The 12,601-nt window shown below is 37.5% G+C and overlaps 1 protein-coding gene across 1 annotated transcript; it reads left to right on the plus strand.

Moving 5' to 3' along the window:
* The first annotated feature begins 374 nt into the window (after positions 1 to 374).
* On the plus strand, positions 375 to 7,446 carry LOC108166999 (dromaiocalcin-1-like). Its single transcript, XM_017309284.1, has 6 exons — positions 375 to 1,300; positions 1,672 to 1,770; positions 5,123 to 5,338; positions 5,439 to 5,587; positions 5,677 to 5,792; positions 6,841 to 7,446. The coding sequence occupies exons 1-6, from the start codon at positions 1,246 to 1,248 to the stop codon at positions 6,998 to 7,000; spliced, it is 795 nt and encodes a 264-aa protein (XP_017164773.1). The 5' UTR covers positions 375 to 1,245; the 3' UTR covers positions 7,001 to 7,446.
* Positions 7,447 to 12,601: the final 5,155 nt, after the last annotated feature.

Raw genomic sequence — 12,601 nt, forward strand, 5'->3', positions numbered from 1 at the left:
TAGGTGTGTGTGTGTGTGTGTGTGCGTTTGTTTGTAATAACTTGTGGGGACGATTTTGCTGACACTACGTTATGGGGACCAATTGCTCCTTGTGGGGACCGAAGCTTGGTCCCCACAAGAACCCAAAAACCCTGTTTTTGGGTCAGGGGTCAGAGTTAGGACTAAGGTGTGAATTGAGTTTTGGTTAGGGTTAGGTATGTGATGGTTAGGAAAAGGGTACATGTACAGTTTAGGCTGTAGAAATGAATGGAAGTTAATCGAAAGTCCCCACAAAGATAGCCATGCAAACATGTGTGTGTGTGTGTGCGTGCGTGCGTGCGTGCGTGCGTGTGTGTGTGTGTGTGTGTATGTGTGTGTGAATGACTGCATTGTGAAGCGCTTTGGGCTCCTCTGGACTTGACTACAAACCTTTTAACGTTTTATTTGTTTCTTCATGAAATGTAAACAGAAATGGAGCAGCGTTTTAGTGGTTGGAGGAAATTTATCTTTTGTTTTTGGTAAAAGTCATTTCTCTCGCTAGGCTTGGCTCTCAAGTTTGTTGTGGTTGTATTTACCCAGAATGCACTACACCGTAGCCCATTTCCTGCTCTTGGAGCGGTTCCGGTCTGCTTGGAGTTCAGAGATGCATTTGAACCACAGCTCAGCTCACTTCAGCCGAACAAAACCCACAAACCCAGTTTGTTGGTAGATCAGAGTTCAGTTTGGTTTGCATTCACGACATCCCAAATGAAATGGACCTGCTATGCAAATGGACTGCAGTTTTAGCCAAATGGACTAAATGAACCCTAGAAGTCCAATCCCCCGTGGATAAAGCAGAACTTTACAGTCTGAATGGTTTTCTGCCCCGTGTCTCTGTGTGTGTTAGGCTGGTATCAGATGAGTCCGTCCACCAGACCACAGACGCTTTGGGTTTTTGTTTCTGCTCTACTTCACTTTTTACTGTGTGGACTGGCCAAAAAAAGCTTAGCATATTTAGGTTGTTTTTCAGCTTAGACTAACAGTCTTAAACGGCATTCGTGTAACTTTAGTTTTTGAGAACTTGTGAATAAACTGCAGCCTCAAAGCGAGATCACACCTATCAGAAATAAAAGGTGTGAAAACTGACGAGGTTGAAGTGAGGAACTGGCCAAACCTGTGTTGTTTTTAGCTTTCAGTGTCTCTGCTGAGCTCAGAGAATCAGGATCCAGCGCAACAACAGAGACTTAGACAAAATTATTAAAACATATTCATCTGCAGACTTTAACGATGGCCAAAGACTCACATGAAGAGATTTATGAAAATGTTCAAACAGTTTCAAGCGGTGAGTTACTCGTGTTTGTTGTAAAATACAAAAATATAAATGTACATTTTGTTTAGTCAAGTTGTTGGTGAAAGACTGGATGAAAAACAGATTATTAAAACTGTTTTGTATCATATTTAGGTTTGTTATTGAACTTATTTTTGGGTAATTAAAAGTTAGTGGTCAAAAATATTCTCAATTGAACTTCCACGCTTTATGTTAATATTAAACTTTTTCCTCTTTTTTTAAAAAAAAATCTGTTTTACTGTAAAAATAATGAACCTAAAAGAAACTAGATGTAATGTTTTCTTTAGCTTTTTTATCTTTTAAAAAGTAAGAAACTGTTCGGTTGGTGCAAAATTGTGATTATTGAATTTCTCTGTGTCCTGCAGAGAGAAAAGAGAAAACATCGATAACTTGTTCCAGTCGTCTGTTGTGTTTGTGGATAATTAGTTTCCTCCTGGTGGGAAGCATTGTGGCCAACTTTTGGAGTAAGTCTCCTTTCCTTTTATCACATTTTAATCCACTAGACTGTAGTTAACTCAGATTATTATGAAGCTACAGCTTTCACTTTACAAGCACAAACCTGTGTATTTACTCGTGTTTATGTCCTTAGTTTTTACTCATTTTATTTAGATTTCTGGTGACACACCAGGAGAAGTTAAAGGAAAATTATTTATGGTTTTCAAACTGATTTATACACAAAACTGAAACAGAGCTGGAAGCAGTTTTAATGGGCTCTTCACCTGCTCCTTCCCTGCGCTGGTTGGTCAACCGTCGGCATTTTTTATGATGCTTTTCGTCACCAAAGATTTAAAATGCAGGACGGCGTTAAAAGAAGTGTAGTGTTAGTGTGAGTCAGCGTCTGTCGAGAAAAGTCGAGATCATCCCACTTCCCCATGCTGGAGATTTTAGTTTAATAGTAACAATAAATAAAGTTACCTTTAAAACTGAGTACACCGGTGACATCGAGACCCAACAGTAGAGTCAGACTGTAATAAAATTTATCTGGTTGTTACTGTGTCCTGCAAACTTTGCTTTAATTCTACTTTTTTCTATTTAATCATAACAAATCATAGTCAGGCAGAAAGAGAGACATGAAACAGAAAGAGCTGGTTTCCTGAATAAAGGGGAAGGAAGTTTCCAGCCTGAATCAGTATAAAAATAGTTCAGACTATTCTTTATTTCAAAGCATTAAAGGTTTAAAGAATAAAATCCAAACATTTTGAGTAATTGGATAAAACCCAGAGTAAAATACTTAAATTAATAATAATAACTTATAATTTAATATTAATAATTAATATTGGTTGATGTTGGTTTGATTATCAGAATATTTACAGTTACACTTACACTTGTGGAAATACTTACAGGTGAAACAAGTAACTGTAACTTTGGTATCAAATAATTAGAATAATGGATTATTCCTGGTTTCTTTTCAGAAGTGTCTGTAATAACTCACATTATGATTATAATAATTAACTTTTAACTAATAATTTATGGTTATTATAACATTATAAATGAATGTTAAATCAGATAAACTAAAAGGTTATAAATGTGATTTTGACATTGAACTTGAAAAGGTGTAAAATGTTGTAACTGTAATTAAAGGTCACTGATGTTGTGTTGGAGGTTGATGGTAGGTGAAAGGTGAAAGGTCAGGGGGAAAGAGGGACTGATGGGAGAGCAGAGGTGACCAAGACCTTATTGTTGAACTTTAACTTTCCTAAGAAAAGGTTGGACAGGCAACAGACGTAGAAGGACTGTTGAGCAACTCGGGGACATTAGAACAGACATCAGGACATAATGTCTCCAAGACGGTGATGGACATAAGATCATCTGTCCAAGCAGTCAGCCAATGAGAGGCACAGCAACAAAGCTAGCCAATGCAAACACACCAAAAGGTGGGTAAACCCTTTATAAGGTGGGTGCAAAAGAGGAATCTTTGGTTGGATCCTTTAGGCAGCTTGGAGCCAAGACGGAGATGGACAAAGAACTCTGCAGCTGAAGAAGAGCCGGGGCCACAGAGCTGGAGACTGTTCTGCACATGGGGACCAACCCGTTAGCAACATGTGGCTTCAAATCGCACTTCTCTCATCAGCTGGGTTCAGACCAAAAGACAAAGACAAAGGAAAAGTGGAAGAACTGGGGCGTTCCTTCCATGAGACCAGCTTGTCTGCATCTCAATGGACCAGAAAGATCGTGAGGCGAGGAGAAAGGAGCTACAGAGCTGCAGGACAAGAAGCTGAGGACCGCCACGCGCATGAGGAAGTCACCCTGAGGCCCGAGACCTGCCGCTCTAAGTCAGTACTCTTCCTGTACTGGGAACCTCCTGCTGCTGCAACACCTCCTTCATCATCAGGCCAGTTCTGGGGTTCTAGATGCCAAACTCTGTCCGTCTCTCTCAAAGTTTCCCGTTTTTAGTTCACAGTGTCAGCATTAAAGATAGGCTAGATTATTGATTTTACTTATTTGATTATTTCTGCTACTGAATTAAGCTGTACTGACCCTTGCAAAATTGCCTTACTAATAAAATAATTAGCATTAAGAAAATCTAAAAGATGTTGTGGACATTCAATTAATGAATCACCTTAAAGTTCTTTGATGGTTGTAAAATAGCTATGAAGTTTGATTCTGGGAGGAAAAAGTGGAAAATGTTTTATAGGTTGCTTTTAGCCCAAAACTAAAACAACACCCTTGGGACTCGCCCGAGYCACTAAAACCAACCTGGTTCAGTAACAAGTGCAAGTTGTAAAAAAGAGAAAGAGCGACCGTTAACAGGTGGCTCTGTGAAACTAGTTGGTTGCTGGCTGCTCAATCTGGCTAATTCACAAGGAGACATCTGGATGGAGGTCATCAGAAACCAGGCTAGTCTTTCTCGACTCCAGCTTAATCAGAGTTTACTTCAGTTCTGGACAGAGTAAAATCCCAGCAGATTTAGGAAACTCAGTTCACCCGTTAGATGGAGAGCTGGCTGCACATCTCCCTCCTCTGAGAAGGGGAAGAAGAGAAAGAGAATGGGAGGGTGTTGCGTAACAACACATCTTTCGCTGCTAAACTCTGTTCTGCTTCAGGTTGTCGTATCTGAAGAGGATTTAATGCAAAAAGGTGTGAAACTGAAATGAGACACAGCACAGAAAAATACTTAGCATACAAATCATACTATGGCCAAAATAAATGTGGATTTACTGCACCATGGTGGGAAATGTTTGTCACCTGATCAAGAATATAATTTTAAGGTACTTTATGAGAAAAAAAAACAAATAAAAAAACCCCACAGCATTCAAATGTGCTGAAAAGAACCATAATATGTCAATACGATGCAGGCAGCTCTGCATGCATCCAAATCATACCAATAAACATTACTTTATATAGATATGATGCTTAATTAGTTAATTTCAACTTTGATTTCCATGTAGATAAAGTCAGACCAGCCTAAATATACTGACAATAAAAGCAAGTCAAAAGTTGTTAAACTTGTGACAATATTCAGTGGAGAGACATAATAATAATAATAATAATAATAATAATAATAATAATAATAATAATAATAATAATAATAATAATAATAATAATAATAATAATAATAATGGGAAAATACAAAAACAAAAGGGTTTGCTGCTCTGCTGGGGGAAGAGCCATGCTTCCAACATGGACACAAACTGTTCAGGGCTTCTGTTAGCATTTAGCATTTAGCATCTGCAGCTAGTTGATGCATCCTCTGATATACTAACTGCACATTTCTGGCAATTTACTTAAAGGTTACATAAGAGTTTTCTAATGTACATTTGGATTAAAACAAGCATCCTGCCTGTAATTCACTTAATTCCCCTCTGTCATTTGCAGTGTGTCTTCAGATGTACCAACAGGAAGCAGCTTTCCAGGAGCTGGAGATGAAGATGGGGAAACTACAAAACTACAGCGAGGAGCTGGAGATGAAGACGGGAAAACTACAGAACCACAGTGAAGTGCTGACTCATGAGAATAATGACCTGAACTTATGGCTGAACTTTTTTCTGAAATTCAAAAATGTTCAAGTCTCAAATTACTGCAGTGGCAAAAGTGAGTTGGTGTCATGTGACCTTCCTGAAACCAAAACAATGATTTCTGCTAATTGATGCTGAAAGCCGCTCGTCTCCCCCCGTTTGCTTCACGTTGACAGAGTGTCGGCCATGTCAGGAAGGATGGGTTGAGTTTCACAAAAAGTGCTATCTGTTTATTGATGAACCTTGGAAAACCTGGAAGCAAAGCGATGAGCACTGCAAAAGCAAATCCGCAGATCTGGTCGTTATTGATCACCTGCAAGAACAGGTGAGCTCTAGCACAGATTCATCTTTGAAAATTACATTTTTAGCTTTTAAAATATAAAAATAATGATTTTTAAACCAAATGACTTTCAGGAGTTTCTCAGTAAACAGATCAAGTTTTACTATGACGAATATCATGGATTCTGGTTGGGCTTACGTGAAATTAACAACACATGGGTCTGGACTGACGGACGTAATGACACTCTGGGGTAAGAAAGTTTAATAAAACGTAAAATAAACACAAGAAATAAACAACATAGAGCACCCAGTGTTACCTTCCTAAAATAATCACTGAAATCCATTTTTTTGGGGAAAACTTGGGATTATTATTTCAGGAAGGCGACAAAATGAATGTTTAAATCAAGACTAAATCCACCTGGTTAGTTTATTTTGAAACAAAATACTTAGAGACTTGACCAGAGGTGGGCAGAGTGGACAAAGGTTTTACTCTAGGAAAAGCAAAAAGTATTTGGTAAAAAGTAACTGATCAAATTATCAGTCATTTCATCTTTCAACATGACATCATCAGACAGACTGAAATATAACATTAGCTGGAAATGTTGGTATTTTAAGGACCAAATGGTTCATTTAAAAAACTAAAACTACAAAATAACAAAATTAGAGCAAATTTTCCCCAATCAGCTCCTTTTGCTATACAGACATTTTAATACAAACTGTCTGGTGACGTTTTGGTTCTTCGTTCAGTGAAGTTACTCACAGGATCTAGAAACTTTACCCAAGTAAGAGTAACAATACTTCACAATAAATTAACATAAAAAATACAGCGCAGCAAAAATTCTCCTAAAAGTCATTTTTACCAACATTTACTCAAGTAAATGTGAGTAAATGTAACATTGACCAACATATTTGATGTTTATCTGTGATTTTGATGATGGTAAACAATAAAATGTATTATTGTTTCTTCTCAAATTGGTAACTTTTTATTGTTATTAATTGTTATTTTTGTGTTTTCATGATGTAAAAAGACTTTGTCTTTTTATATAATATGATTTAAATATGATATACAAATAAACTTGATTGATTGATTGATATGCAGTAGGTATAAATCCACATTAAGTAATTTTTCTTAAGTATTTTGCAGTTACATTCCTGAGATAAATCATAAAATGTGAGTTTCTACTCTTCGGCAGTCTGAATATCAGTTCTTTCCATGACCTTGTAGTTTTTCTGTATCATTTCTGTTTATATTCACTCAGTTTTGAACCAGCAGAATTTAACAGTCATAATGTTTTGAAGGTTCTGGATGGAATCAGGTTATGGTCCCTCTGGTCCGTTTACTCTGCTGATCCCAGGAAAAACTCCAATAAAGAGTTGGGACACATCAGATGACGCCTTTCTGAACAAATTCATCTGCGAGCAAGAAGCCCTGGTGAAGCTTGAAGCCAGAGCCAGGTGACTCTCTGACCTTTGACCCAACGATGAGGGTTCACAGAAACGCTTCTCAAATGTCTGCTACCTAAATGAGCTTTTCTTGATCTCCAGTTTGCAGCTAGTTAGTCTGTTTGTGGTCATCAGAGCCACGCGACTCGAGTTTACGATAAAATCAAACTTCAGAGAAATGTGTTGTTTTGAAATTACAACCACAGACAGACCAAAAAGAAAGAAGCAAAAAAAAAACAAAAACATTTGAACTCAATTTGCACCTTTTAATTTGTCTTTCTAAAAGTGTTGCATCATATTTAACCCAATAAGTGTTAAGAAGCATGATGTTCTCACAGCTTCTCAGTTTTAATATTTTATCTGCACAGATTAGTATTGTATTCTTTATACATATTTTATATGTTTTTTATTCATATGTTTGTTTGAATCTTTTTGCTTTGTCACTTTGCTGATGTAACAAAATTAGAGAAACAATAAACGAATTTCTGTCCTATTTTATTACATTCAGTGTTTTTTTTTTACTCATAATCAGACTTTACTGCACCCAAATATACTTTTGTTTTATTGAATTGAGTGCATCAATTTAATTGATTTTGTTTAAATGGTAGGCTGCATATTAATGAACATACAATATTTTCATAAATATTCCAGATTTCGCTAAATTATTTCTGCTTTGGGTCAGTTATACAGAAGAATATTATTATTTATATTTTGCTAAATACCACAAATTTAGGAGAGAAAGCTTTTTCTCTTTGTTTTTAGCCAGAATTACTTTTCTGACTAACTTGGGTCAAAACTTTGGTTTTGTTTTTATTTAGCCCGGTTCTTTCTGACTGAACTGTGTAACTGGTTTAGATTTTACTTCTCTGTTTTCATCCAGATTCATTTAAAAGAAAACATTTCTAACATCACATAAACCATTTGGTCGGTTTGGAAACTGAAGTATTTCTGACAATAGTTTCCATTCCACTTAAAGAAATCACACTGTCATCATATGTTGGTGTTAATTTGTGACATCGGTTTGGAAGAGATTAGGAGGAAGTAATTTATTTATATTAAGGTTCTGAAGTTGCACCTTCTCAGCTTCAAAACGTCTATTTATTTTCTGCTTCCTTCACTGTGTCACTTAAAAAAATCCTTGTAGAGTTTATGTAAACATTAAAGAGCAGAAATGCAAAAATATTGGATTTTACAGCAGAATGTGTGTCTAAAAAAACAGATTTTACTACAAACAAACTTTTGAATACAAGTTTTTTACTCATCTGTTGATGTGCAGATTGTAAAAATATTTACCTGCTCAATATTTTGTCATGATATCCGCAGTTTGGCCATTTTTACATTTTGGTCAACATCCTAAAGTGAAAAACAGAAATAATTACAACACTTTTATAAATCAATCATCAACAAAATTTGACTTTTTTGACAAAATATTTACAAAAAGAAAAAACTTGTATCTTTTATAAAATCTATATTTTTCTACATATTTGTTGAAACTCACCATGAAGTTTGTTATGAGACAGATAATCTGAGAAAAATAAACTTCCTCTTCTTTCTCCCAGTACCAACTAGAAACAACCAATCAGAGCCAGGAGGCGGATCTTAGCGCTGTCAATCATCCTGACGACACTGCAGCTAGCAGAGTCTGCCACAAATGCTAAAGCTAGTTAGCATAGCCGCTGATGACGGCAGGTAAACAGTTTTCCTGTAGCGGTGAGTTGTTTCTCTCCCATCAACACATTTAGCAGCGGGTACAGGAGGATGACTGGCAGCGTTTAAACCCTCCTGGCTCTGATTGGCTGTTTCTGGTGAATTTCTTCAATAAAAGCTCTGGGAGGTGGAGGAGATCGATCTTTTTACTGATTATGTGTCTCATACTGTGACCATTCCAACAAATACATAAAAACATATTTTTTAATTTAAAAGTTTCATTCTGCAGCTTTAATTTCAAAGTGAAAACTGATTTCTACCAAATAATAACAAAATTATTTAACATAATAAAAGTTAACAAGCAGCAGGGATGCAAACCGGACCGAGATCAAATGTTTCGAACAAATATTTCAGGACACAAAAATGCAAACATAAATAGAAAAGGGGTAAATTACTCAACCAAAACTAAGTCTTGGTATTAATAGTTTACCCATTTGTGCATCAATCAAATGCCTCAAGGTTTTGATATTTAATCCAAACTCTGCAGCTCCTGGAATAACAGGTGGCAACTAAAGTTTTGAAATCAGGGAACATCACTCGAAATGAAATGATCAGAAATCAGCAAAACTCTCTGAGCGATGGAGGATCCGTTCATCCTGCATCAGAAACTTTCCACAAGCTTCGTAACTCTTCAACATGCTGCCAGTTCCCAGACAGCAACATGCAATTAGTTCAATCTGGAGAGACTCAGACGGACAAAAGGGAACAATTAAAAGATTTAATGACAGGAATGAACAACAGTTCTTTGGCGCTCGGACCCCGGCAGCTAATCTGAGCTGAGATTTGATGTGAACTCGATGAACATCTCGATAACTGATTAGGGATGCTCTCCCCCGGGGCCCGACACTGGTGGTGGTGGTGGTCGGGAAAGGGTGCCATCCTAGAGCTGAAGGATGTGGGTGGAGAAGGGGAGGTGGTGGGTTGAACGCAGCTGGGAATCAGCTGACGGCTTGGGTGTGGATCCTTTTATGCAGAGCCTGATTGCTGATTGAACGCGCCGGGTGAGGTCCAGCGCTGAGGTCGGAGATGAGCATGACGTCAATGGGCGAACGAAGGGGGCGGAGTCTTCCAGCTTGAACTTTCGCTAAAGCTCCCATTTCAGATTTCAGGTCAAATTGACTCAGATGGGATTTTTAAACATTATGGATGGGAAAGTTCACCACTTCAGAACTTATGCAGCAAATGAGATCTGCCTTCCTGAAAACTTGTTTGAGAAATTTTGTAAGTTTTTTAATTTTTTTATTTTGCCGTCTCATTCCACGTTTTCTAATGTGATACAACAAAATGCGCATAAAGATGGAACACAGATTATGGGAGAGTTTGTTTCCCCAGAGCATCATAAGTCTGGTGGGCCGCAAGGCTTCCTCCCCCCCAAAAGGCTACGAATTGTTTGTTTTTGTTTTTATTAAATAAATAAAAATATTAATTTTTTAATATTTAATTTTTTTTATTATCCTTACAGTGAGTGTCTCTGCTAGTGAGCCTTTGACTAACAGGATGGACTGAGCAGAATTTGCTCATCCAGCAGCAGATTTAGCTCACCATGCAGGGCCGGTCCAAGGTTCAATGAGGCCTTGAGCAGAATCTGATTTAGGGGCCCCTCTTGCTGCTAAGAACATCAGCAGCACTGACAGCATTTCAACATGGATGTAGTGAAATCTGGGTCAGATCTGGGGCCTGGTTTAGTTGGCTGAGCAGTCAAATGTAATTGTAGTTTAATAAGATAAATTTATGAACAAACAGCTAAAACTCAAACATTAAACTCACAGCATCAAGTCGTTGCTATGGTAACAAAACAATTTAACTATAAAGATTGTTTCTTGAACTTGCCAGCTCCTTAAAATTTTAAATTTAAATGTTAATTTAAAATATTTTAATTTATCCATGATTGAACCATTAAATCAAATTTAACTGCATTGATAGTTAATTTTTGCCTTGGACCAGTTCTAAATGTGATCAGCATTACATCGTGTTTTTAGATCCACTAACAAACTGCTGAATTTATTTGGATTGTGCAAATAAATTATATTCATTTTTTTTGTATTCTTTTGATTTGTTGTTTTTAGGACTTTATAGTTGTGGGTTTAAGTGTCATCATTGTCTTCCACTTACATAATTACCCAGTAATATTTTACATTTCCTGTCAACTTAACATCTTTTAAAACAAAACCCCAGTTTCCCGCCTCGGTGCCCCTGGGCTCAGCAGGTTTTCTGGTGAAAACCCTGATGATCAGATGTTCCACAAGGTTTATTTTTAGACAGTTTCTGTTCTCATATCTGATCTGCTTTTTCTTGCCATCCTGATTTTCATCCTGATATGCAGTAAATTCTGCCGTCCTCTCCTGATAAGCTCATCAGCTCCAGCTGCAGCCATTAATGAATCCTGGATAAGAGATAACACTGTGGTCGTCCTTCCATGAAACTTTCCCCAGAGCAATGCAAAGGATGTCGTGACAAAACTTCCCAGGTTCAGAGATGCAGGTTTGATAACGGACATCGCTGCCAGCTGTTACTTTATTTCCTCATTTTCACTCACAGATTCCAGGATAATGAAATATCTGCTGGTTACTTTATTAAACTGAATTAAAGAGTCAAGAGACTGGATAAAAAATAACCAGTGGACAAACTGCAGTATTCACCTTGTTTACCAGGCCATAAAACTGTTTGTGAGTAAGTTTTGGGTCAGTCTGTCATTTCCCTGTTGGTGGTTTCTATGACAACCAGAAACAGGCCTGTTTGCTGCTGTCCTTAGAGATATAATTGGGAACATTTTTCCAAACAAAGCATCAACCAGATCCTGTAACATCTTTTACTCCTTTTGTCTTTTTGTTCTGTTGCTTCTGGTCTGAAGTTGAAAGATTTACAGAAAAGTTTCTGGATCTGAAAACAGAAACAAACTGGGAGAAAATTTAATGAAGAAGAACCAGAGTTTTTAAACTGAGGGAGAAATTTAGTAAAAATGTCACAAACACAATTTAACAAAAAGGTATTAGATAAATAACTGATATTTATTAATTGGATCAGTTCATGATGAGACATTGATAAATTATTTCCAAACCCCCCCCCAATGTCACATAATATGTTACACAATATTTTAAACCAATACATTTAGAACAGGTTTACCTTAAAGACTGAGCTTAAGCACCAACTATAGCTACTGGTCTGAAAAAGATGTGAAAGCCACTTATTTAAAAAAAACTAAACTTGAAATTGGACTTTACAATACATTTAAACCTTAACTAGACTTCCTTTAAGCTGGACTTCTGTTGAAGGTTGTATCAGAAGGTTTTTGGTTCTTGTTTTGCAGCCAGCAAGTTTTCAACAAGTTCTGCTGCTTCTTGTGCCGATGCTGGGCTCCTCTTTTTGACCCATACTCTCAGCTCTTTTTGACCCATACTCTCAGCTCTTTTTGACCCATACTCTCAGCTCTGGTGATGGAGGACTGCAGAACTGTTCCAGGATGAGAATCTCCCCAATCTCATCCTTTCTTCTTTTCTGAGGCTGTATCCATTTCAGGTAAAGGTCTTTCAGACGGTTGTAGAACTCTCAACGGTTTTCATTTACCTCTGGCTCTCTAAATCGTTGTTGTCCAGGAAATCCAAGAAGCTTCATCCTGACGTTTCTCACGGAGGCCGTAATTCTTCTCAGTGGGTCCAAAGCGGCCCGGGTCCCGGTTCCCCTTCCTGTTGCTGAGCTTCATAGGAAGCATTGAGTTAATCCAGTCATTTATCTCAGGACACTTTGTGGTCCTCCACTGTCTTCAGATGATCCTTCATGCCGTCACCAGACCACCAACCGTAAAGACGCCTTCTGAGGTGTTTAGCATTTGAGATCCAAATAGTTCTGGAGTCCAATGGATCTCCGAGCCGAGCCAAGATTTTAATCCAAAAGGTGAAACCAGAGAAAAGTC

Source organism: Poecilia reticulata, linkage group LG16 (assembly GCF_000633615.1).
Source record: "Poecilia reticulata strain Guanapo linkage group LG16, Guppy_female_1.0+MT, whole genome shotgun sequence".
Taxonomy (NCBI): domain Eukaryota; kingdom Metazoa; phylum Chordata; class Actinopteri; order Cyprinodontiformes; family Poeciliidae; genus Poecilia; species Poecilia reticulata.

Excerpts from the sequence above, each read along its gene's own strand:
- LOC108166999 (XM_017309284.1), top strand. The coding sequence starts at position 1,246 with ATGGCCAAAGACTCACATGAAGAGATTTATGAAAATGTTCAAACAGTT. Across the intron at positions 5,339-5,438 it reads AAATTACTGCAGTGGCAAAA|AGTGTCGGCCATGTCAGGAA; the intron begins GTGAGTTGGTGT and ends TCACGTTGACAG. Across the intron at positions 5,793-6,840 it reads GGACGTAATGACACTCTGGG|GTTCTGGATGGAATCAGGTT; the intron begins GTAAGAAAGTTT and ends AATGTTTTGAAG.